The sequence below is a fragment of the Euprymna scolopes genome, chromosome 45 (genome assembly GCF_053919585.1).
Source record: "Euprymna scolopes isolate OS-2025 chromosome 45, ASM5391958v1, whole genome shotgun sequence".
Classification (NCBI taxonomy): domain Eukaryota; kingdom Metazoa; phylum Mollusca; class Cephalopoda; order Sepiida; family Sepiolidae; genus Euprymna; species Euprymna scolopes.
This window is the reverse complement of record NC_136526.1, coordinates 63,613,684-63,639,688: the sequence shown is the minus strand read 5'-3', so window position 1 is coordinate 63,639,688 and position 26,005 is coordinate 63,613,684. Positions and strand designations below refer to the sequence as shown.

The following is a 26,005-nucleotide window of genomic DNA, read 5'->3' as shown; positions in this document are numbered from 1 at the left end:
GGGATCCAGTCGGAGAGGTGACTGCGTAGGATATGGTGGGGGCAGTAGTGATCGAAGACTTCAAGTTTAAGATCCTCAACACACTCCTAATTAACGTGACAAGCAGCAAAATCCCACCCCTTCACCGTTGTTGTAGATGCTGAAAAGTGTTCTACTCAAACTGCTAGATCTTGGAATTCCTTCCCTGCTTCCTTTACTGTACTAACCTTCCAAAGTTTAAACGTAACATAAACAGTTGATGCTCAACTTCTCTAAATTCCCTGTTCAATAAGAATCCTAAATATTAGCCCTTTACACTCCAAGTGGGAATATGATTTTTTGGAGGTGAAAAAGAGAGAAAAAAAAAAAAAAAAAAGTGCAAATGTAAAACAGTTGAGGTAGCAGGTCTGGTTGGAAAAGGAAGGCCAAAGAAAACATAGGGGTCGGGAAAATGGTAAGGATGGGCTCGAGAGAAAAAGGGATTAATAAAAGACCTGCTGAGATAAGTAAGCTTGGAAGCCAAATTATAAAAGCCATCAGATTATGTAACACAAGAAAGTGCCGATCTATCCATTTAATTATCTATTTCTGTATTTATCCATGTCGGTCTATCTAACTGGAGAGATGGACGATAGATGAATATGAAGAATATTTATAAAATCTCTCAAAATATTGTAGACAAATTTACCGGAAGGCCTGGTCAGCTGATCGGATCTGTGTGTGAGTCACGTGATCAGATTAGCTGGAGATCAGAGAGTTGGAATTTGGACAAAGAAAAGCGGACGGTTTAACAGCCCCCCCTCCTCACTAGGGTGGGAGCTGACGTGTGTGAAAATAGATGTAACCACGCAAGCAAAGATTCACTTCCCATTCTTCTGCGATCGACACCTGTAAAGCAAATAAAAACTTAATAAAACCAATCAGCGTTCTTGGAAGCGAATGAATATTCGTCCAAACAGGTTTCAGCCTCCCCTCCAAGAACAAAATTAATTCCAGGTGGACAAGATCAACGACGCATGAAGGTATGTCCAAAATACATGTATCACACACACGAGCATATGAACAATTAGATATGAATATATGATAGACAGCAACAACATAATTCTAGGTTCAAATAGTGAAGAATCACCAGCAATAGACATTTAGCGACACGAATATACACATCAGGATGAAGCGTTTCAATTCTACACAACATTCAGACAATTCTACAACATCCATAGTTTCGGTGCTTTTTTGGTACACCATAATATAACAATCCAACACATGTCAGCATGCAAAATGGACAAATATGATGACCATATTTTTTTTATTTTTTAAAATTAAAATGATTACCTTCAAGCACATTAAGAGCTCGTATCGTGTGAGAAAGCCTTTCATACCAATAATGAATTCATCTGTTTCGTCTCCAATGTTCTGTGGAAAAAAAAACGAAATAGAAAATGAAAATCAAATTTCTGTTGTTTGTAGTATCATGCTTAAGAAAGAAAAGAAAAACAGAAAAAAAAAGAAAAGAAAAAAAAGAAAAGAAAAGAAAATAAAGAAAAGAAAAGAAAAAAAGAAAAGAAAAAAGGAAAAAAAAGAAAAGAAAGAGAAAAAGAAAAAAAGAGAAAAAAAAGAAAGAAAAAGAAACAAGAAGAAACAAAAGAAAAAAGAAAAAGAAAAAGAAAAAAAGAAACAAAAGAAAAAAGATACAAAAGAAAAAAAAACAAAAGAAAAAAGAAACAAGAGATAGACAAAGTAAAATCGAAAATGAAAATAAAAATAGGAAAAAAAAGAATAAAAAAGAGGAAAAAATAGAAAAATAAATATGAAAAAAATAGGAAAAAAAATAAAAAGAAAAAAAATAGAAAAATAAAAAATAGGAAAAAAAATAGAAAAATAAAAAAAAAATAAAAAATAGAAAAATAAAAAATAAAAAAATAAAAGAATAAAAAATAGAAACATAAAAAAAGAAAGAGGAAAACTACAAAACAAAAAGAAAAAAAAGCTACATCTTCATCGTAACTGAATCATAGAAAAATCACACTTTATAAATCGGCCAATTTCTGTTTTTGAATTACTGAGACAACTATGGATGTAATTTGTATGGCAATGTAGCGCAACGGATAAAAGTGCTATGTAACAATCAATTCTAAATCCGTGATTCTCAACAGTTTTTTTACTTTTGACCTATATAATATCATAAAAAAAAAAAAAAAAAGAGAAGCATTTGTTGACAACGAAACACGATAACCACGATATACAAGTGATTGCATGTTTCATATTAAAACAGTGGTTTGCAATTAAACGTAATTTTTTTTTTTTACAAGGTGATCACCACTTATCAAGGCCCGGAAGCCACTCAGGGATAAGGGTTATTGCAAGTACAGTACGTTAGTGTGGGGGTTTAATAAAAATGTCTACTTAAGGGGGGGGGGGTCGGTTCATCAGGAATTTGTTTACGTTGGACTTGAAGACATCCAGGTTGTAGTCAGGTGGGAAGCAAGCAGACGGAGCAGAGTTCCACAGGCATGCAGTTCTAAGAAAGAAACTTTGTTCATGGAATCTACGTCTTGATTTAAGCACAGATAAAGAGTGGGGAAAATTTTTGACAGTGGATTCAGCTAGACGGGTGTTTTTCGCAAAAGATTTGCGAGGGGGGGACTAGAGATTGGAGTTCAGACGAGCACCTGCTATGGAAATAACGATAGAACAAAGATAGGCTTGCAACGTCTCTTCTATGGGAGAGAGGTTGCAGGGAAGAGAAAAGGGCATCCCCCACTAAGCCACAAAGTCGATTTTGTACTCTGTCAAGGCATGATAGGCTGTTTTTAGCAGCTCCTGCCCAGATATGGCAGCAGTATTCCATCCTTGGGCGTACTTGGCTTTTATATAGATAGAGAATTGCATCAGTAGTGAGATATCTTCTTGAGCGGTAGAAGGATCCCACCATCTTTCCAACGACCTTGGCAACAGACTTGATGTACGTGTAATTATTAAAGGAAAGAAGTTTAGTCTTAGTAGTAGACTCAAATGTAACCATTCATTGATGGCCCCATTCCATTACAGACTGGAGATCATTTTCTAAAGATTCAGCGATTGCCTTGAGTGTTACGGGCAAGCATATTCGACCCCCCCCCCATTTCAAGAAAGCCACTAGTCTCACTTCTAGACAGGGTTAAAAAAACTCGCAAACCTAATAAGTGATATGCTCGTACAACAGAGACATTTGTTGAAGTGTTTGGAGAGGATAGGGGCATCTTCAACGGAGCATTTCTTAATTAGTACAGCACAATCACATTAACACACCGGTTCTTGCTAGACCACCAAAGTTAAGCAACATTGAGCCCGGCCAGTACCAGATGGGTAACCATTTAGGAAGGCAAGGTGCTACAAGGTTGAGTGTGGGGCCAGCACCCTCACCTCGAAAAACGAACTCCTCGCTACAAAAGACTCTATAGAAGTTGTGAATGGCTTATCATCCAGGATTGTGTTCTTTTAACGTTTTGTCATCGAACAACTATACAAGAACAAAGGTTGGACACATGTTATACGTTGCTTCCATCGCATACAATTGTAACCAATTGTTTAACAATTCCAACATACGACAGATATACGTCTTTTTATGATCGTGTCACTTTGCTCACTGGAGGAATCGATTGTGTTGCCAGGGTCGGTGAATTTTATGGAAACTTACGATACTTGCAGCAATTTGTATCGATGCAAGCTCGATTAGAACAGGGGCTGCACATAAAGTAAAGTGCATCTGCTGCACAGGGTAGATGCACCTTTTCATGATATCAATCGTTGCATGCTTACAAATGATGCATGGCTATTGGCTTGGAAGGAAAAATCTCTTTGGCATTATGTATCATATGACGATATGGGGACAGAGACTGAGGGGGACAGAGGAAGCCGAGACAGAGACTGAGGGGGACAGAGGAAGCCGAGACAGAGACTGAGGGGGACAGAGGAAGCCGAGACAGAGACTGAGGGGGACAGAGGAAGCCGAGACAGAGACTGAGGGGGACAGAGGAGGCGATGGAGACAGGGTCAAAGAAGATGGAGGAGATTGACAAGGAGGAGACGAAGACAGACAATATAATGGCAGAAGAAGAAACGAGGAATACTTGAAACGTACATATTTTTGCATGTACTGCCATTTGGCTAACAATAAATCCGGTTTCTGTTTGTGAATTGGCAGTTGTTGGGCGACTTCTTTCAATAGCCGAATTGGAATGGTCACCTGAAATGGAAAGGAAAAGCAGTTTCAATTAATGGGAAATATTGTTACACAGCCGTTTGTCCAATCGAAAGTGTGTCAGTCATGTCAAAACAGTTACAGCTCATCTGAAGAGAAACAAACTTAAAATATCTTCACATGTACATCACATGTTCGAGGATAGAACAGAATTCTAGTTAGTCTTTCCTTGAAAATTAAGCAGATGAGGTGCATCCAACATTGTAGAGATAATCTAAGCGCATGTTAGCTAAAGCCTCTGCCTGTCTGATCTCTCAATTCCCAAGTTAGAAACATAAGTAAATAATTACTTACAAGGTATCTACCCATGAGCAAATTCTCTCTAGGTAAAATCTTGAAAACTCAGCAAGTCTCCATGCACGAGTAGTTTTGTTCATCTAGCTAAACAGAGGTGTGTGTGGGGGGGGAGGGTTTAAAACCATGAGGGAACCACGGCCAGTCATGAATGACAAAAAGCGGCGAGGAAAGAAAGTTCACCATGCGCAACATATAAAAAGACTTTTCCCGATTGCTCACCACTGAGAACACACGCTTATGACAGCAACCATGTGTGAAGTTTTGTTTTAATGTGAACATGTTACTACTCATCCAATAATACCATATATATATATATATATATATATATATATATATATATATATATATATATATATATATATATATATATATATATATATGGCACAATCATTTTGACACATCGGTTCTCATTAGATCACTGAATTAAGCAACATTAAGCCTGGCCAGTATCAGATGGGTGACCATTTGAGAATACTAGGTGTAATATAGAGAAGGACTTTGACATGTTGAAATCGATGGAAAAGTCCATCATATATAAGAACACAATTAAAGACCGTGAATTATAATTTATAAGAATTTATTTTTCGACATTAAAATTTCCATTTTGAGTATCCTGTCGAACAATAAATTTTTGTAAATTATAATTTACATTTTTAATTGTGTTCTTTTATGACAAGCTCTATTTCCTATTTTGGTTGTATTGAGAAAATACAATTTTTCTTTATTACAATACAACTTTGTTATATACGTGTAGTGGAATTTCATTCATCTACAAAAGATCTAGCTAATTTGCATATTCTTTTAAACATTCATTTTAATTAATTCCTTATTAGTTTTTTTCATTTTCTTATGGGATGATCGTCATTAGTTAACGATTACGTGTAATTATATTCATGCAGATATTCTACATGATTTATACTTGCGTAATATTTGCGTAAAAAGATTATAGTAAACAAAAAACTCTTTCTTTGTATATTTATTTTTAAAATTTTGCCTACCAAACTCTTCTGTCAGCTTTTAGTCTACAGACATGAAACTTAATATATAGGGTATTTGAACCCATGCAAAATTTTATATTTACATTTTATCCGGGGGAAATCTGTGCAAAAGTGTGAAAATTAAAAATATGAAATTTGCCAGGTGATGGTCGAACGACGGCATAACAAACATGCATGCGTAACGTAATAGCTATTGGTTCATGTTTTAATTTTTAGCCTTGCAGCAAACATGTCTTCATAGCTCAGGCATTAATGTCAAAGGAAAAAGTAAATTGTAAGCTGAACGATTTGGTTTCGATTCTCGGTGGAGGCGCACGAGTCATTTTTTTTTAAATTCTAAAATCATTAATATATATCTCAAGAAAGCGTTTGGCCCAGGAACCACTACTGAGCGCACAGCACAATGATGGTATAAGAAGTTTTGTGACGGCGACGAGTCTTGAAGATAATGAGCATAGTGGTTGGCCATCAGATCTTGACAACGATCAATTTAAAACATTTGTTGAAGCCAATCCACGCACAACTGTTCGAGAACTTCTGAATTAGATGTAACGTATACAACGATTTCCAACCACTTGAGAGATTAAAAAGGCAGAACAACTTGATAAATGGGTGAATTGAATGAAAACCAAAAGAAATGCAGTTATGAAGTGTCATTTTCCCTTCTTTTACGCAATAAGAATGCCCCATTTCTCAACTGGGTTGTGACTTGCGATGAAAAATGGGTTCTTTACAACAATCGGCGATGCTCAGCTCAGTGGTTAGACGCCGATGAAGCGCCACAAGAAAGCCAGAGTTGCACCAAAAGAAGATCATGCTGATTGTTTGGTGGTCTGCGACCGATCGCATCCATTAGTTTTTTTTATGCAGTCGAAACCATTACGGCAGAAAAGTACTGTCAACAAATGGATTAAATGCATCAGGAACTTCGGCAACAACACCCAGCATTAGTTAACAGAAAAGGCCCAATTCTCCTCCACAACAATGCCCGACCACACATTGCTAAACCGACCCTGTAGAAGAACAAATTGAGCTACAAAACTGCCTTATCCGTTATACTCTCCAGACATTTAATCTACTGCCTACCACTTTTTCAAGCATCTCCACAAATTTCTGCGTGAGAAATGCTCCAAAAACCTAAAGGATATCGAAAACGCATTCAGCAGCTTCATCACCACCAGAACATAAGATTTTTACGTTACTGGCATAAAAATACACTTGTTTTGCGTTGGCAAGGATGTGTTGATTCTGATGTTGCTTATTTCTATTCAATAAATTTTGGTTTGAGCTGAGATATGTTCATCTGAATTAAAAAGTTAAAAATTGAAAGAACTTTCTTGTCAATCTGATCTGTTAAATTTTATAAGATAACGAGTGCTTCAAATTTGAAATCTTTTAAAGAAAACTTGTTAAAATAAACACAAATTATTTCATATCCATTCAATATGTATTATTTGTAACGAAATACAATGAACATGATGTTTACAATTTAAGCATGATAGACCAACTTCAAAAAAAAAAATGAAAATGATCTTTATAATTTAAGCATGATAGACCAACTTTAAAAAAATAAAAATGATCTTTATAATTTAAGCATGATAGACCAACTTTAAAAAAAAATGAAAATGATCTTTATAATTTAAGCATGATAGACCAACTTTAAAAAAAATGAAAATGATCTTTATAATTTAAGCATGATAGACCAACTTTAAAAAAAATGAAAATGATCTTTATAATTTAAGCATGATAGACCAACTTTAAAAAAAATGAAAATGATCTTTATAATTTAAGCATGATAGACCAACTTTAAAAAAATTAAAATGATCTTTATAATTTAAGCATGATAGACCAACTTTAAAAAAAATTAAAATGATCTTTATAATTTAAGCATGAAAGACAAACTTTAAAAAAAATGAAAATGATCTTTATAATTTAAGCATGATTGACCAACTTTAAAAAAATGAAAATGATCTTTATAATTTAAGCATGATTGACCAACTTTAAAAAAATGAAAATGATCTTTATAATTTAAGCATGATAGACCAACTTTAAAAAAAATAAAAATGATCTTTATAATTTAAGCATGAAAGACAAACTTAAAAAAAAAATAAAAATGATCTTTATAATTTAAGCATGAAAGACAAACTTTAAAAAAAATGAAAATGATCTTTATAATTTAAGCATGATAGACCAACTTTTAAAAAAATGAAAATGATCTTTATAATTTAAGCATGATAGACAAACTTTAAAAAAAATGAAAATGATCTTTATAATTTAAGCATGATAGACAAACTTTAAAAAAAATGAAAATGATCTTTATAATTTAAGCATGATAGACAAACTTTAAAAAAAATGAAATGATCTTTATCATTTAAGCATAATAGACCAACTTTAAAAAAAATGAAAATGATCTTTATAATTTAAGCATGATAGACCAACTTTAAAAAAAATAAAAATGATCTTTATAATTTAAGCATGATAGACCAACTTTAAAAAAAATGAAAATGATCTTTATAATTTAAGCATGATAGACAAACTTTAAAAAAAATGAAAATGATCTTTATAATTTAAGCATGAAAGACAAACTTTAAAAAAAATGAAAATGATCTTTATAATTTAAGCATGATAGACAAACTTTAAAAAAAATGAAAATGATCTTTATAATTTAAGCATGATAGACACACTTTAAAAAAAATAAAAATGATCTTTATAATTTAAGCATGATAGACCAACTTTAAAAAAAATGAAAATGATCTTTATAATTTAAGCATGATAGACACACTTTAAAAAAAATAAAAATGATCTTTATAATTTAAGCATGATAGACCAACTTTAAAAAAAATGAAAATGATCTTTATAATTTAAGCATGAAAGACAAACTTTAAAAAAAATGAAAATGATCTTTATAATTTAAGCATGATAGACAAACTTTAAAAAAAATGAAATGATCTTTATCATTTAAGCATAATAGACCAACTTTAAAAAAAATGAAAATGATCTTTATAATTTAAGCATGATAGACCAACTTTAAAAAAAATAAAAATGATCTTTATAATTTAAGCATGATAGACCAACTTTAAAAAAAATGAAAATGATCTTTATAATTTAAGCATGATAGACAAACTTTAAAAAAAATGAAAATGATCTTTATAATTTAAGCATGAAAGACAAACTTTAAAAAAAATGAAAATGATCTTTATAATTTAAGCATGAAAGACAAACTTTAAAAAAAATGAAATGATCTTTATCATTTAAGCATAATAGACCAACTTTAAAAAAAATGAAAATGATCTTTATAATTTAAGCATGATAGACCAACTTTAAAAAAAATAAAAATGATCTTTATAATTTAAGCATGATAGACCAACTTTAAAAAAAATGAAAATGATCTTTATAATTTAAGCATGATAGACAAACTTTAAAAAAAATGAAAATGATCTTTATAATTTAAGCATGAAAGACAAACTTTAAAAAAAATGAAAATGATCTTTATAATTTAAGCATGATAGACAAACTTTAAAAAAAATGAAAATGATCTTTATAATTTAAGCATGAAAGACAAACTTTAAAAAAAATGAAAATGATCTTTATAATTTAAGCATGATAGACAAACTTTAAAAAAATAAAAATGATCTTTATAATTTAAGCATGAAAGACAAACTTTAAAAAAAATGAAAATGATCTTTATAATTTAAGCATGAAAGACAAACTTTAAAAAAAATGAAAATGATCTTTGTAATTTAAGCATGATAGACAAACTTTAAAAAAAATGAAAATGATCTTTATAATTTAAGCATGAAAGACAAACTTTAAAAAAAATGAAAATGATCTTTATAATTTAAGCATGATAGACAAACTTTAAAAAAATAAAAATGATCTTTATAATTTAAGCATGAAAGACAAACTTTAAAAAAAATGAAAATGATCTTTATAATTTAAGCATGAAAGACAAACTTTAAAAAAAATGAAAATGATCTTTATAATTTAAGCATGATAGACAAACTTTAAAAAAAATGAAAATGATCTTTATAATTTAAGCATGAAAGACAAACTTTAAAAAAAATGAAAATGATCTTTATAATTTAAGCATGATAGACAAACTTTAAAAAAATAAAAATGATCTTTATAATTTAAGCATGAAAGACAAACTTTAAAAAAAATGAAAATGATCTTTATAATTTAAGCATGAAAGACAAACTTTAAAAAAAATGAAAATGATCTTTATAATTTAAGCATGATAGACAAACTTTAAAAAAAATGAAAATGATCTTTATAATTTAAGCATGAAAGACAAACTTTAAAAAAAATGAAAATGATCTTTATAATTTAAGCATGATAGACAAACTTTAAAAAAATAAAAATGATCTTTATAATTTAAGCATGAAAGACAAACTTTAAAAAAAATGAAAATGATCTTTATAATTTAAGCATGAAAGACAAACTTTAAAAAAAATGAAAATGATCTTTATAATTTAAGCATGATAGACAAACTTTAAAAAAAATGAAAATGATCTTTATAATTTAAGCATGAAAGACAAACTTTAAAAAAAATGAAAATGATCTTTATAATTTAAGCATGATAGACAAACTTTAAAAAAAATGAAAATGATCTTTATAATTTAAGCATGATAGACAAACTTTAAAAAAAATGAAAATGATCTTTATAATTTAAGCATGAAAGACAAACTTTAAAAAAAAAAAAAATGATCTTTATAATTTAATCATGAAAGACAAACTTTAAAAAAAATGAAAATGATCTTTATAATTTAAGCATGATAGACAAACTTTAAAAAAAATGAAAATGATCTTTATAATTTAAGCATGATAGACAAACTTTAAAAAAAATGAAAATGATCTTTATAATTTAAGCATGATAGACAAACTTTAAAAAAAATGAAAATGATCTTTATAATTTAAGCATGAAAGACAAACTTTAAAAAAAATGAAAATGATCTTTATAATTTAAGCATGAAAGACAAACTTTAAAAAAAAAAAAAATGATCTTTATAATTTAAGCATGAAAGACAAACTTTAAAAAAATAAAAATGATCTTTATAATTTAAGCATGAAAGACAAACTTTAAAAAAAATGAAAATGATCTTTATAATTTAAGCATGAAAGACAAACTTTAAAAAAATAAAAATGATCTTTATAATTTAAGCATGAAAGACAAACTTTAAAAAAAAAAAAATGATCTTTATAATTTAAGCATGAAAGACAAACTTTAAAAAAATAAAAATGATCTTTATAATTTAAGCATGAAAGACAAACTTTAAAAAAAAAAAAAATGATCTTTATAATTTAAGCATGAAAGACAAACTTTAAAAAAATAAAAATGATCTTTATAATTTAAGCATGAAAGACAAACTTTAAAAAAAATGAAAATGATCTTTATAATTTAAGCATGAAAGACAAACTTTAAAAAAATAAAAATGATCTTTATAATTTAAGCATGAAAGACAAACTTTAAAAAAAAAAAAATGATCTTTATAATTTAAGCATGAAAGACAAACTTTAAAAAAAATGAAAATGATCTTTATAATTTAAGCATGAAAGACAAACTTTAAAAAAAAAAAAAATGATCTTTATAATTTAAGCATGAAAGACAAACTTTAAAAAAATAAAAATGATCTTTATAATTTAAGCATGAAAGACAAACTTTAAAAAAAAATGAAAATGATCTTTATAATTTAAGCATGAAAGACAAACTTTAAAAAAAAATGAAAATGATCTTTATAATTTAAGCATGAAAGACAAACTTTAAAAAAAAAAAAAATGATCTTTATAATTTAAGCATGAAAGACAAACTTTAAAAAAATAAAAATGATCTTTATAATTTAAGCATGAAAGACAAACTTTAAAAAAAAAAAAATGATCTTTATAATTTAAGCATGAAAGACAAACTTTAAAAAAAAAAAAAATGATCTTTATAATTTAAGCATGAAAGACAAACTTTAAAAAAAAAAAAAATGATCTTTATAATTTAAGCATGAAAGACAAACTTTAAAAAAATAAAAATGATCTTTATAATTTAAGCATGAAAGACAAACTTTAAAAAAAATAAAAATGATCTTTATAATTTAAGCATGAAAGACAAACTTTAAAAAAAATGAAAATGATCTTTATAATTTAAGCATGAAAGACAAACTTTAAAAAAAATAAAAATGATCTTTATAATTTAAGCATGAAAGACAAACTTTAAAAAAAATGAAAATGATCTTTATAATTTAAGCATGAAAGACAAACTTTAAAAAAATAAAAATGATCTTTATAATTTAAGCATGAAAGACAAACTTTAAAAAAAAAAAAAATGATCTTTATAATTTAAGCATGAAAGACAAACTTTAAAAAAATAAAAATGATCTTTATAATTTAAGCATGAAAGACAAACTTTAAAAAAAAAAAAAATGATCTTTATAATTTAAGCATGAAAGACAAACTTTAAAAAAAAAAAAAATGATCTTTATAATTTAAGCATGAAAGACAAACTTTAAAAAAATAAAAATGATCTTTATAATTTAAGCATGAAAGACAAACTTTAAAAAAAATGAAAATGATCTTTATAATTTAAGCATGATAGACAAACTTTAAAAAAAATGAAAATGATCTTTATAATTTAAGCATGATAGACAAACTTTAAAAAAAATGAAAATGATCTTAATAATTTAAGCATGATAGACAAACTTTAAAAAAAATGAAAATGATCTTTATAATTTAAGCATGATAGACAAACTTTAAAAAAAATGAAAATGATCTTTATAATTTAAGCATGATAGACAAACTTTAAAAAAATAAAAGTGATCTTTATAATTTAAGCATGAAAGACAAACTTTAAAAAAAATAAAAATGATCTTTATAATTTAAGCATGAAAGACAAACTTTAAAAAAAAAAAAAATGATCTTTATAATTTAAGCATGAAAGACAAACTTTAAAAAAATAAAAATGATCTTTATAATTTAAGCATGAAAGACAAACTTTAAAAAAATAAAAATGATCTTTATAATTTAAGCATGAAAGACAAACTTTAAAAAAAATGAAAATGATCTTTATAATTTAAGCATGATAGACAAACTTTAAAAAAAATGAAAATGATCTTTATAATTTAAGCATGAAAGACAAACTTTAAAAAAAATGAAAATGATCTTTATAATTTAAGCATGAAAGACAAACTTTAAAAAAAATGAAAATGATCTTTATAATTTAAGCATGATAGACAAACTTTAAAAAAAATGAAAATGATCTTTATAATTTAAGCATGAAAGACAAACTTTAAAAAAAAAAAAAATGATCTTTATAATTTAAGCATGATAGACAAACTTTAAAAAAAATGAAAATGATCTTTATAATTTAAGCATGAAAGACAAACTTTAAAAAAAATAAAAATGATCTTTATAATTTAAGCATGATAGACAAACTTTAAAAAAAATGAAAATGATCTTTATAATTTAAGCATGAAAGACAAACTTTAAAAAAAATGAAAATGATCTTTATAATTTAAGCATGAAAGACAAACTTTAAAAAAAATGAAAATGATCTTTATAATTTAAGCATGATAGACAAACTTTAAAAAAAATGAAAATGATCTTTATAATTTAAGCATGAAAGACAAACTTTAAAAAAAATGAAAATGATCTTTATAATTTAAGCATGATAGACAAACTTTAAAAAAAATGAAAATGATCTTTATAATTTAAGCATGATAGACAAACTTTAAAAAAAATGAAAATGATCTTTATAATTTAAGCATGAAAGACAAACTTTAAAAAAAAAAAAAATGATCTTTATAATTTAAGCATGAAAGACAAACTTTAAAAAAAATGAAAATGATCTTTATAATTTAAGCATGATAGACAAACTTTAAAAAAAATGAAAATGATCTTTATAATTTAAGCATGAAAGACAAACTTTAAAAAAAAAAAAAATGATCTTTATAATTTAAGCATGAAAGACAAACTTTAAAAAAAATGAAAATGATCTTTATAATTTAAGCATGATAGACAAACTTTAAAAAAAATAAAAATGATCTTTATAATTTAAGCATGATAGACAAACTTTAAAAAAAATGAAAATGATCTTTATAATTTAAGCATGATAGACAAACTTTAAAAAAAATGAAAATGATCTTTATAATTTAAGCATGAAAGACAAACTTTAAAAAAAATGAAAATGATCTTTATAATTTAAGCATGAAAGACAAACTTTAAAAAAAATGAAAATGATCTTTATAATTTAAGCATGATAGACAAACTTTAAAAAAAATGAAAATGATCTTTATAATTTAAGCATGATAGACAAACTTTAAAAAAAATGAAAATGATCTTTATAATTTAAGCATGATAGACCAATTTTAAAAAAAATGAAAATGATCTTTATAATTTAAGCATGAAAGACAAACTTTAAAAAAAAATGAAAATGATCTTTATAATTTAAGCATGATAGACCAATTTTAAAAAAAATGAAAATGATCTTTATAATTTAAGCATGATAGACAAACTTTAAAAAAAAATGAAAATGATCTTTATAATTTAAGCATGATAGACCAATTTTAAAAAAAATGAAAATGATCTTTATAATTTAAGCATGATAGACAAACTTTAAAAAAAAATGAAAATGATCTTTATAATTTAAGCATGATAGACCAATTTTAAAAAAAATGAAAATGATCTTTATAATTTAAGCATGAAAGACAAACTTTAAAAAAAATAAAAATGATCTTTATAATTTAAGCATGATAGACCAACTTTAAAAAAAATGAAAATGATCTTTATAATTTAAGCATGAAAGACAAACTTTAAAAAAAATGAAAATGATCTTTATAATTTAAGCATGATAGACCAACTTTAAAAAAAATGAAAATGATCTTTATAATTTAAGCATGAAAGACAAACTTTAAAAAAAATGAAAATGATCTTTATAATTTAAGCATGAAAGACAAACTTTAAAAAAAATGAAAATGATCTTTATAATTTAAGCATGAAAGACAAACTTTAAAAAAAATGAAAATGATCTTTATAATTTAAGCATGATAGACAAACTTTAAAAAAAATAAAAATGATCTTTATAATTTAAGCATGATAGACAAACTTTAAAAAAAATAAAAATGATCTTTATAATTTAAGCATGATAGACAAACTTTAAAAAAAATGAAAATGATCTTTATAATTTAAGCATGAAAGACAAACTTTAAAAAAAATGAAAATGATCTTTATAATTTAAGCATGATAGACAAACTTTAAAAAAAATGAAAATGATCTTTATAATTTAAGCATGATAGACAAACTTTAAAAAAAAATGAAAATGATCTTTATAATTTAAGCATGATAGACCAATTTTAAAAAAAATGAAAATGATCTTTATAATTTAAGCATGAAAGACAAACTTTAAAAAAAATGAAAATGATCTTTATAATTTAAGCATGATAGACAAACTTTAAAAAAAATGAAAATGATCTTTATAATTTAAGCATGATAGACAAACTTTAAAAAAAATGAAAATGATCTTTATAATTTAAGCATGAAAGACAAACTTTAAAAAAAATGAAAATGATCTTTATAATTTAAGCATGATAGACAAACTTTAAAAAAAATAAAAATGATCTTTATAATTTAAGCATGATAGACAAACTTTAAAAAAAATAAAAATGATCTTTATAATTTAAGCATGATAGACAAACTTTAAAAAAAATGAAAATGATCTTTATAATTTAAGCATGAAAGACAAACTTTAAAAAAAATGAAAATGATCTTTATAATTTAAGCATAATAGACCAACTTTAAAAAAAATGAAAATGATCTTTATAATTTAAGCATAATAGACCAACTTTAAAAAAAATGAAAATGATCTTTATAATTTAAGCATGAAAGACAAACTTTAAAAAAAATGAAAATGATCTTTATAATTTAAGAATGATAGACAAACTTTAAACAAAATGAAAATGATCTTTATAATTTAAGCATGAAAGACAAACTTTAAAAAACATAAAAATAATCTTTATAATTTAAGCATGATAGACAAACTTTAAAAAAAATGAAAATGATCTTTATAATTTAAGCATGATAGACAAACTTTAAAAAAAATGAAAATGATCTTTATAATTTAAGCATGATAGACAAACTTTAAAAAAAATGAAAATGATCTTTATAATTTAAGCATGAAAGACAAACTTTAAAAAAAATGAAAATGATCTTTATAATTTAAGCATGATAGACCAACTTAAAAAAAATGAAAATGATCTTTATAATTTAAGCATGATAGACAAACTTTAAAAAAAATGAAAATGATCTTTATAATTTAAGCATGATAGACAAACTTTAAAAAAAATGAAAATGATCTTTATAATTTAAGCATGAAAGACAAACTTTAAAAAAAATGAAAATGATCTTTATAATTTAAGCATGATAGACCAACTTAAAAAAAATGAAAATGATCTTTATAATTTAAGCATGATAGACAAACTTTAAAAAAAATAAAAATGATCTTTATAATTTAAGCATGAAAGACAAACTTTAAAAAAAATGAAAATGATCTTTATAATTTAAGCATGATAGACAAACTTTAAAAAAAATAAAAATGATCTTTATAATTTAAGCATGATAGACCAATTTTAAAAAAAATGAAAATGATCTTTATAATTTAAGCATGATAGACAAACTTTTAAAAAAATGAAAATGATCTTTATAATTTAAGCATGAAAGACAAACTTTAAAAAAAATGAAAATGATCTTTATAATTTAAGCATGATAGACCAACTTTAAAAAAATGAAAATGATCTTTATAATTTAAGCATGATAGACAAACTTTAAAAAAAATGAAAATGATCTTTATAATTTAAGCATGATAGACAAACTTTAAAAAAAATAAAAATGATCTTTATAATTTAAGCATGATAGACCAATTTTAAAAAAAATGAAAATGATCTTTATAATTTAAGCATGAAAGACAAACTTTAAAAAAAAATGAAAATGATCTTTATAATTTAAGCATGATAGACAAACTTTAAAAAAAATGAAAATGATCTTTATAATTTAAGCATGATAGACAAACTTTAAAAAAAATAAAAATGATCTTTATAATTTAAGCATGAAAGACAAACTTTAAAAAAAATGAAAATGATCTTTATAATTTAAGCATGATAGACAAACTTTAAAAAAAATGAAAATGATCTTTATAATTTAAGCATGATAGACAAACTTTAAAAAAAATGAAAATGATCTTTATAATTTAAGCATGAAAGACAAACTTAAAAAAAAATGAAAATGATCTTTATAATTTAAGCATGATAGACCAACTTTAAAAAAATGAAAATGATCTTTATAATTTAAGCATGATAGACAAACTTTAAAAAAAATGAAAATGATCTTTATAATTTAAGCATGATAGACCAATTTTAAAAAAAATGAAAATGATCTTTATAATTTAAGCATGATAGACAAACTTTAAAAAAAAATGAAAATGATCTTTATAATTTAAGCATGATAGACGAACTTTAAAAAAAATGAAAATGATCTTTATAATTTAAGCATGATAGACCAACTTTAAAAAAATGAAAATGATCTTTATAATTTAAGCATGATAGACGAACTTTAAAAAAAATGAAAATGATCTTTATAATTTAAGCATGATAGACGAACTTTAAAAAAAATGAAAATGATCTTTATAATTTAAGCATGATAGACGAACTTTAAAAAAAATGAAAATGATCTTTATAATTTAAGCATGATAGACAAACTTTAAAAAAAATGAAAATGATCTTTATAATTTAAGCATGATAGACCAATTTTAAAAAAAATGAAAATGATCTTTATAATTTAAGCATGATAGACAAACTTTAAAAAAAAATGAAAATGATCTTTATAATTTAAGCATGATAGACGAACTTTAAAAAAAATGAAAATGATCTTTATAATTTAAGCATGATAGACCAACTTTAAAAAAATGAAAATGATCTTTATAATTTAAGCATGATAGACAAACTTAAAAAAAAATGAAAATGATCTTTATAATTTAAGCATGATAGACAAACTTTAAAAAAAATAAAAATGATCTTTATAATTTAAGCATGATAGACCAATTTTAAAAAAAATGAAAATGATCTTTATAATTTAAGCATGAAAGACAAACTTTAAAAAAAAATGAAAATGATCTTTATAATTTAAGCATGATAGACCAACTTTAAAAAAAATAAAAATGATCTTTATAATTTAAGCATGATAGACAAACTTTAAAAAAAATGAAAATGATCTTTATAATTTAAGCATGATAGACAAACTTTAAAAAAAATGAAAATGATCTTTATAATTTAAGCATGATAGACGAACTTTAAAAAAAATGAAAATGATCTTTATAATTTAAGCATGATAGACAAACTTTAAAAAAAATGAAAATGATCTTTATAATTTAAGCATGATAGACAAACTTTAAAAAAAATGAAAATGATCTTTATAATTTAAGCATGATAGACGAACTTTAAAAAAAATGAAAATGATCTTTATAATTTAAGCATGATAGACAAACTTTAAAAAAAATGAAAATGATCTTTATAATTTAAGCATGATAGACCAATTTTAAAAAAAATGAAAATGATCTTTATAATTTAAGCATGATAGACAAACTTTAAAAAAAAATGAAAATGATCTTTATAATTTAAGCATGATAGACGAACTTTAAAAAAAATGAAAATGATCTTTATAATTTAAGCATGATAGACCAACTTTAAAAAAATGAAAATGATCTTTATAATTTAAGCATGATAGACCAACTTTAAAAAAAAATGAAAATGATCTTTATAATTTAAGCATGATAGACCAACTTTAAAAAAATGAAAATGATCTTTATAATTTAAGCATGATAGACCAACTTTAAAAAAAATAAAAATGATCTTTATAATTTAAGCATGATAGACCAACTTTAAAAAAAATGAAAATGATCTTTATAATTTAAGCATGATAGACAAACTTTAAAAAAAATGAAAATGATCTTTATAATTTAAGCATGATAGACCAACTTTAAAAAAAATAAAAATGATCTTTATAATTTAAGCATGATAGACAAACTTTAAAAAAAATGAAAATGATCTTTATAATTTAAGCATGATAGACCAACTTTTAAAAAAATAAAAATGATCTTTATAATTTAAGCATGATAGACGAACTTTAAAAAAAATGAAAATGATCTTTATAATTTAAGCATGATAGACCAACTTTAAAAAAAATGAAAATGATCTTTATAATTTAAGCATGATAGACGAACTTAAAAAAAATGAAAATGATCTTTATAATTTAAGCATGATAGACAAACTTTAAAAAAAATGAAATGATCTTTATCATTTAAGCATAATAGACCAACTTTAAAAAAAATGAAAATGATCTTTATAATTTAAGCATGAAAGACAAACTTTAAAAAAAATGAAAATGATCTTTATAATTTAAGCATGATAGACCAACTTTAAAAAAAAATAAAAATGATCTTTATAATTTAAGCATGATAGACAAACTTTAAAAAAAATGAAAATGATCTTTATAATTTAAGCATGATAGACCAACTTTAAAAAAAATGAAAATGATCTTTATCATTTAAGCATGATAGACAAACTTTAAAAAAAATGAAAATGATCTTTATAATTTAAGCATGATAGACCAACTTTAAAAAAAATGAAAATGATCTTTATAATTTAAGCATGATAGACAAACTTTAAAAAAAAATAAAAATGATCTTTATAATTTAAGCATGATAGACCAACTTTAAAAAAAATAAAAATGATCTTTATAATTTAAGCATGATAGACAAACTTTAAAAAAAATGAAAATGATCTTTATAATTTAAGCATGATAGACAAACTTTAAAAAAAATGAAAATGATCTTTATAATTTAAGCATGATAGACAAACTTTAAAAAAAATGAAAATGATCTTTATAATTTAAGCATGATAGACAAACTTTAAAAAAAAATAAAAATGATCTTTATAATTTAAGCATGATAGACCAACTTTTAAAAAAATAAAAATGATCTTTATAATTTAAGCATGATAGACCAACTTTAAAAAAAATAAAAATGATCTTTATAATTTAAGCATGATAGACCAACTTTTAAAAAAATAAAAATGATCTTTATAATTTAAGCATGATAGACCAACTTTAAAAAAATAAAAATGATCTTTATAATTTAAGCATGATAGACCAACTTTAAAAAAAATAAAAATGATCTTTATAATTTAAGCATGATAGACCAACTTTAAAAAAAATGAAAATGATCTTTATAATTTAAGCATGATAGACCAACTTTTAAAAAAATAAAAATGATCTTTATAATTTAAGCATGATAGACCAACTTTAAAAAAAATGAAAATGATCTTTATAATTTAAGCATGATAGACGAACTTTAAAAAAAATGAAAATGATCTTTATAATTTAAGCATGATAGACGAACTTTAAAAAAAATGAAATTGATCTTTATAATTTAAGCATGATAGACCAACTTTAAAAAAAATAAAAATGATCTTTATAATTTAAGCATGATAGACAAACTTTAAAAAAAATGAAAATGATCTTTATAATTTAAGCATGATAGACAAACTTTAAAAAAAATGAAAATGATCTTTATAATTTAAGCATGATAGACAAACTTTAAAAAAAATGAAAATGATCTTTATAATTTAAGCATGATAGACAAACTTTAAAAAAAATGAAAATGATCTTTATAATTTAAGCATGATAGACAAACTTTAAAAAAAAATAAAAATGATCTTTATAATTTAAGCATGATAGACCAACTTTAAAAAAAATAAAAATGATCTTTATAATTTAAGCATGATAGACAAACTTTAAAAAAAATAAAAATGATCTTTATAATTTAAGCATGATAGACCAACTTTTAAAAAAATAAAAATGATCTTTATAATTTAAGCATGATAGACGAACTTTAAAAAAAATGAAAATGATCTTTATAATTTAAGCATGATAGACCAACTTTAAAAAAAATGAAAATGATCTTTATAATTTAAGCATGATAGACGAACTTTAAAAAAAATGAAAATGATCTTTATAATTTAAGCATGAAAGACAAACTTTAAAAAAAATGAAAATGATCTTTATCATTTAAGCATGATAGACCAACTTTAAAAAAAATGAAAATGATCTTTATAATTTAAGCATGATAGACCAACTTTTAAAAAAATGAAAATGATCTTTATAATTTAAGCATGATAGACAAACTTTAAAAAAAATGAAAATGATCTTTATAATTTAAGCATGATAGACAAACTTTAAAAAAAATGAAAATGATCTTTATAATTTAAGCATGATAGACCAACTTTTAAAAAAATGAAAATGATCTTTATAATTTAAGCATGATAGACAAACTTTAAAAAAAATGAAAATGATCTTTATCATTTAAGCATGATAGACAAACTTTAAAAAAAATGAAAATGATCTTTATAATTTAAGCATGATAGACCAACTTTAAAAAAAATGAAAATGATCTTTATAATTTAAGCATGATAGACAAACTTTAAAAAAAATGAAAATGATCTTTATAATTTAAGCATGATAGACAAACTTTAAAAAAAATGAAAATGATCTTTATAATTTAAGCATGATAGACCAACTTTTAAAAAAATGAAAATGATCTTTATAATTTAAGCATGATAGACAAACTTTAAAAAAAATGAAAATGATCTTTATAATTTAAGCATGATAGACAAACTTTAAAAAAAATGAAAATGATCTTTATAATTTAAGCATGATAGACAAACTTTAAAAAAAATGAAATGATCTTTATCATTTAAGCATAATAGACCAACTTTAAAAAAAATGAAAATGATCTTTATAATTTAAGCATGATAGACAAACTTTAAAAAAAATGAAAATGATCTTTATAATTTAAGCATGATAGACAAACTTTAAAAAAAATGAAAATGATCTTTATAATTTAAGCATGATAGACAAACTTTAAAAAAAATGAAAATGATCTTTATAATTTAAGCATGATAGACCAACTTTAAAAAAAAATAAAAATGATCTTTATAATTTAAGCATGATAGACCAACTTTAAAAAAAATAAAAATGATCTTTATAATTTAAGCATGATAGACAAACTTTAAAAAAAATGAAAATGATCTTTATAATTTAAGCATGATAGACAAACTTTAAAAAAAATGAAAATGATCTTTATAATTTAAGCATGATAGACAAACTTTAAAAAAAATGAAAATGATCTTTATAATTTAAGCATGATAGACAAACTTTAAAAAAAAATAAAAATGATCTTTATAATTTAAGCATGATAGACCAACTTTTAAAAAAATAAAAATGATCTTTATAATTTAAGCATGATAGACCAACTTTAAAAAAAATAAAAATGATCTTTATAATTTAAGCATGATAGACCAACTTTTAAAAAAATAAAAATGATCTTTATAATTTAAGCATGATAGACCAACTTTAAAAAAATAAAAATGATCTTTATAATTTAAGCATGATAGACCAACTTTAAAAAAAATAAAAATGATCTTTATAATTTAAGCATGATAGACCAACTTTTAAAAAAATAAAAATGATCTTTATAATTTAAGCATGATAGACGAACTTTAAAAAAAATAAAAATGATCTTTATAATTTAAGCATGATAGACAAACTTTAAAAAAAATAAAAATGATCTTTATAATTTAAGCATGATAGACAAACTTTAAAAAAAATGAAAATGATCTTTATAATTTAAGCATGATAGACCAACTTTTAAAAAAATAAAAATGATCTTTATAATTTAAGCATGATAGACCAACTTTAAAAAAAATGAAAATGATCTTTATAATTTAAGCATGATAGACGAACTTTAAAAAAAATGAAAATGATCTTTATAATTTAAGCATGATAGACGAACTTTAAAAAAAATGAAAATGATCTTTATAATTTAAGCATGATAGACGAACTTTAAAAAAAATAAAAATGATCTTTATAATTTAAGCATGATAGACAAACTTTAAAAAAAATGAAAATGATCTTTATCATTTAAGCATGATAGACAAACTTTAAAAAAAATGAAAATGATCTTTATAATTTAAGCATGATAGACCAACTTTAAAAAAAATGAAAATGATCTTTATCATTTAAGCATGATAGACAAACTTTAAAAAAAATGAAAATGATCTTTATAATTTAAGCATGATAGACCAACTTTAAAAAAAATGAAAATGATCTTTATAATTTAAGCATGATAGACAAACTTTAAAAAAAATGAAAATGATCTTTATAATTTAAGCATGATAGACAAACTTTAAAAAAAATGAAAATGATCTTTATAATTTAAGCATGATAGACCAACTTTAAAAAAAATGAAATGATCTTTATCATTTAAGCATGATAGACAAACTTTAAAAAAAATGAAAATGATCTTTATCATTTAAGCATGAAAGACAAACTTTAAAAAAAATGAAATGATCTTTATCATTTAAGCATGATAGACACACTTTAAAAAAAATGAAAATGATCTTTATAATTTAAGCATGATAGACAAACTTAAAAAAAAATGAAAATGATCTTTATAATTTAAGCATGATAGACAAACTTTAAAAAAAATGAAAATGATCTTTATAATTTAAGCATGATAGACCAACTTTAAAAAAAATGAAATGATCTTTATCATTTAAGCATGATAGACAAACTTTAAAAAAAATGAAAATGATCTTTATCATTTAAGCATGATAGACACACTTTAAAAAAAATGAAAATGATCTTTATAATTTAAGCATGATAGACCAACTTTAAAAAAAATGAAATGATCTTTATCATTTAAGCATGATAGACAAACTTTAAAAAAAATGAAATGATCTTTATCATTTAAGCATGATAGACACACTTTAAAAAAAATGAAAATGATCTTTATAATTTAAGCATGATAGACAAACTTAAAAAAAAATGAAAATGATCTTTATAATTTAAGCATGATAGACAAACTTTAAAAAAAATGAAATGATCTTTATCATTTAAGCATAATAGACCAACTTTAAAAAAAATGAAAATGATCTTTATAATTTAAGCATGATAGACACACTTTAAAAAAAATGAAAATGATCTTTATAATTTAAGCATGATAGACAAACTTTAAAAAAAATGAAAATGATCTTTATAATTTAAGCATGATAGACAAACTTTAAAAAAAATGAAAATGATCTTTATAATTTAAGCATGATAGACAAACTTTAAAAAAAATGAAAATGATCTTTATAATTTAAGCATGATAGACCAACTTTAAAAAAAATGAAAATGATCTTTATAATTTAAGCATGAAAGACAAACTTTAAAAAAAATGAAAATGATCTTTATACTTTAAGCATGATAGACAAACTTAAAAAAAAATGAAAATGATCTTTATAATTTAAGCATGATAGACAAACTTAAAAAAAAATGAAAATGATCTTTATAATTTAAGCATGATAGACAAACTTTAAAAAAAAAAAAAATGATCTTTATAATTTAAGCATGATAGACAAACTTTAAAAAAAATGAAAATGATCTTTATAATTTAAGCATGATAGACAAACTTTAAAAAAAATGAAAATGATCTTTATAATTTAAGCATGATAGACAAACTTTAAAAAAAATGAAAATGATCTTAATAATTTAAGCATGATAGACAAACTTTAAAAAAAATGAAAATGATCTTTATAATTTAAGCATGATAGACAAACTTTAAAAAAAATGAAAATGATCTTTATAATTTAAGCATGATAGACAAACTTTAAAAAAAATGAAAATGATCTTTACAATTTAAGCATGATAGACCAACTTTAAAAAAAATAAAAATGATCTTTATAATTTAAGCATGATAGACAAACTTTAAAAAAAATGAAAATGATCTTTATAATTTAAGCATGATAGACAAACTTTAAAAACAATGAAATGATCTTTATCATTTAAGCATGATAGACAAACTTTAAAAAAAATGAAAATGATCTTTACAATTTAAGCATGATAGACCAACTTTAAAAAAAATAAAAATGATCTTTATAATTTAAGCATGATAGACAAACTTTAAAAAAAATAAAAATGATCTTTATAATTTAAGCATGATAGACAAACTTTAAAAAAAATGAAAATGATCTTTACAATTTAAGCATGATAGACCAACTTTAAAAAAAATAAAAATGATCTTTATAATTTAAGCATGATAGACAAACTTTAAAAAAAATAAAAATGATCTTTATAATTTAAGCATGATAGACAAACTTTAAAAAAAATAAAAATGATCTTTATAATTTAAGCATGATAGACCAACTTTTCAAAAAATAAAAATGATCTTTATAATTTAAGCATGATAGACCAACTTTAAAAAAAATAAAAATGATCTTTATAATTTAAGCATGATAGACCAACTTTAAAAAAATAAAAATGATCTTTATAATTTAAGCATGATAGACAAACTTTAAAAAAATAAAAATGATCTTTATAATTTAAGCATGATAGACCAACTTTAAAAAAATAAAAATGATCTTTATAATTTAAGCATGATAGACAAACTTTAAAAAAAATGAAAATGATCTTTATAATTTAAGCATGATAGACAAACTTTAAAAAAAATAAAAATGATCTTTATAATTTAAGCATGATTGACCAACTTTAAAAAAAATAAAAATGATCTTTATAATTTAAGCATGATAGACAAACTTTAAAAAAAATAAAAATAATCTTTATAATTTAAGCATGATAGACAAACTTTAAAAAAATAAAAGTGATCTTTATAATTTAAGCATGATAGACAAACTTTAAAAAAAATAAAAATGATCTTTATAATTTAAGCATGATAGACAAACTTTAAAAAAATAAAAATGATCTTTATAATTTAAGAATGATAGACAAACTTTAAAAAAAATGAAAATGATCTTTACAATTTAAGCATGATAGACAAACTTTAAAAAAAATAAAAATGATCTTTATAATTTAAGAATGATAGACAAACTTTAAAAAAAATAAAAATGATCTTTATAATTTAAGCATGATAGACAATCTTTAAAAAAAATGAAAATGATCTTTATAATTTAAGCATGATAGACAAACTTTAAAAAAAATGAAAATGATCTTTATAATTTAAGCATGATAGACAAACTTTAAAAAAAATAAAAATGATCTTTATAATTTAAGAATGATAGACAAACTTTAAAAAAAATAAAAATGATCTTTATAATTTAAGCATGATAGACAAACTTTAAAAAAAATAAAAATGATCTTTATAATTTAAGCATGATAGACCAACTTTAAAAAAAATAAAAATGATCTTTATAATTTAAGCATGATAGACCAACCTTTAAAAAAAATAAAAATGATCTTTATAATTTAAGAATGATAGACAAACTTTAAAAAAAATAAAAATGATCTTTATAATTTAAGCATGATAGACAAACTTAAAAAAAAAATGAAAATGATCTTTATAATTTAAGCATGATAGACCAACCTTTAAAAAAATAAAAATGATCTTTATAATTTAAGCATGATAGACCAA

General features: G+C 23.3%; 1 protein-coding gene across 1 annotated transcript in view; it reads right to left on the bottom strand.

Annotated features, from left to right (window-relative positions):
• Nucleotides 1–26,005, bottom strand: part of LOC145269842 (N-lysine methyltransferase setd6-like) — a 99,576-nt gene that overhangs the window by 17,858 nt on the left and 55,713 nt on the right. Inside the window, exons 7-8 of the mRNA XM_080125559.1 lie at nucleotides 4,100–4,204; nucleotides 1,312–1,392 (exon numbers count right to left, since the gene is read on the bottom strand). Of these exons, the coding sequence (XP_079981685.1) occupies nucleotides 1,312–1,392; nucleotides 4,100–4,204 (186 nt within the window). The remainder of the gene's footprint in view (nucleotides 1–1,311; nucleotides 1,393–4,099; nucleotides 4,205–26,005) is intronic.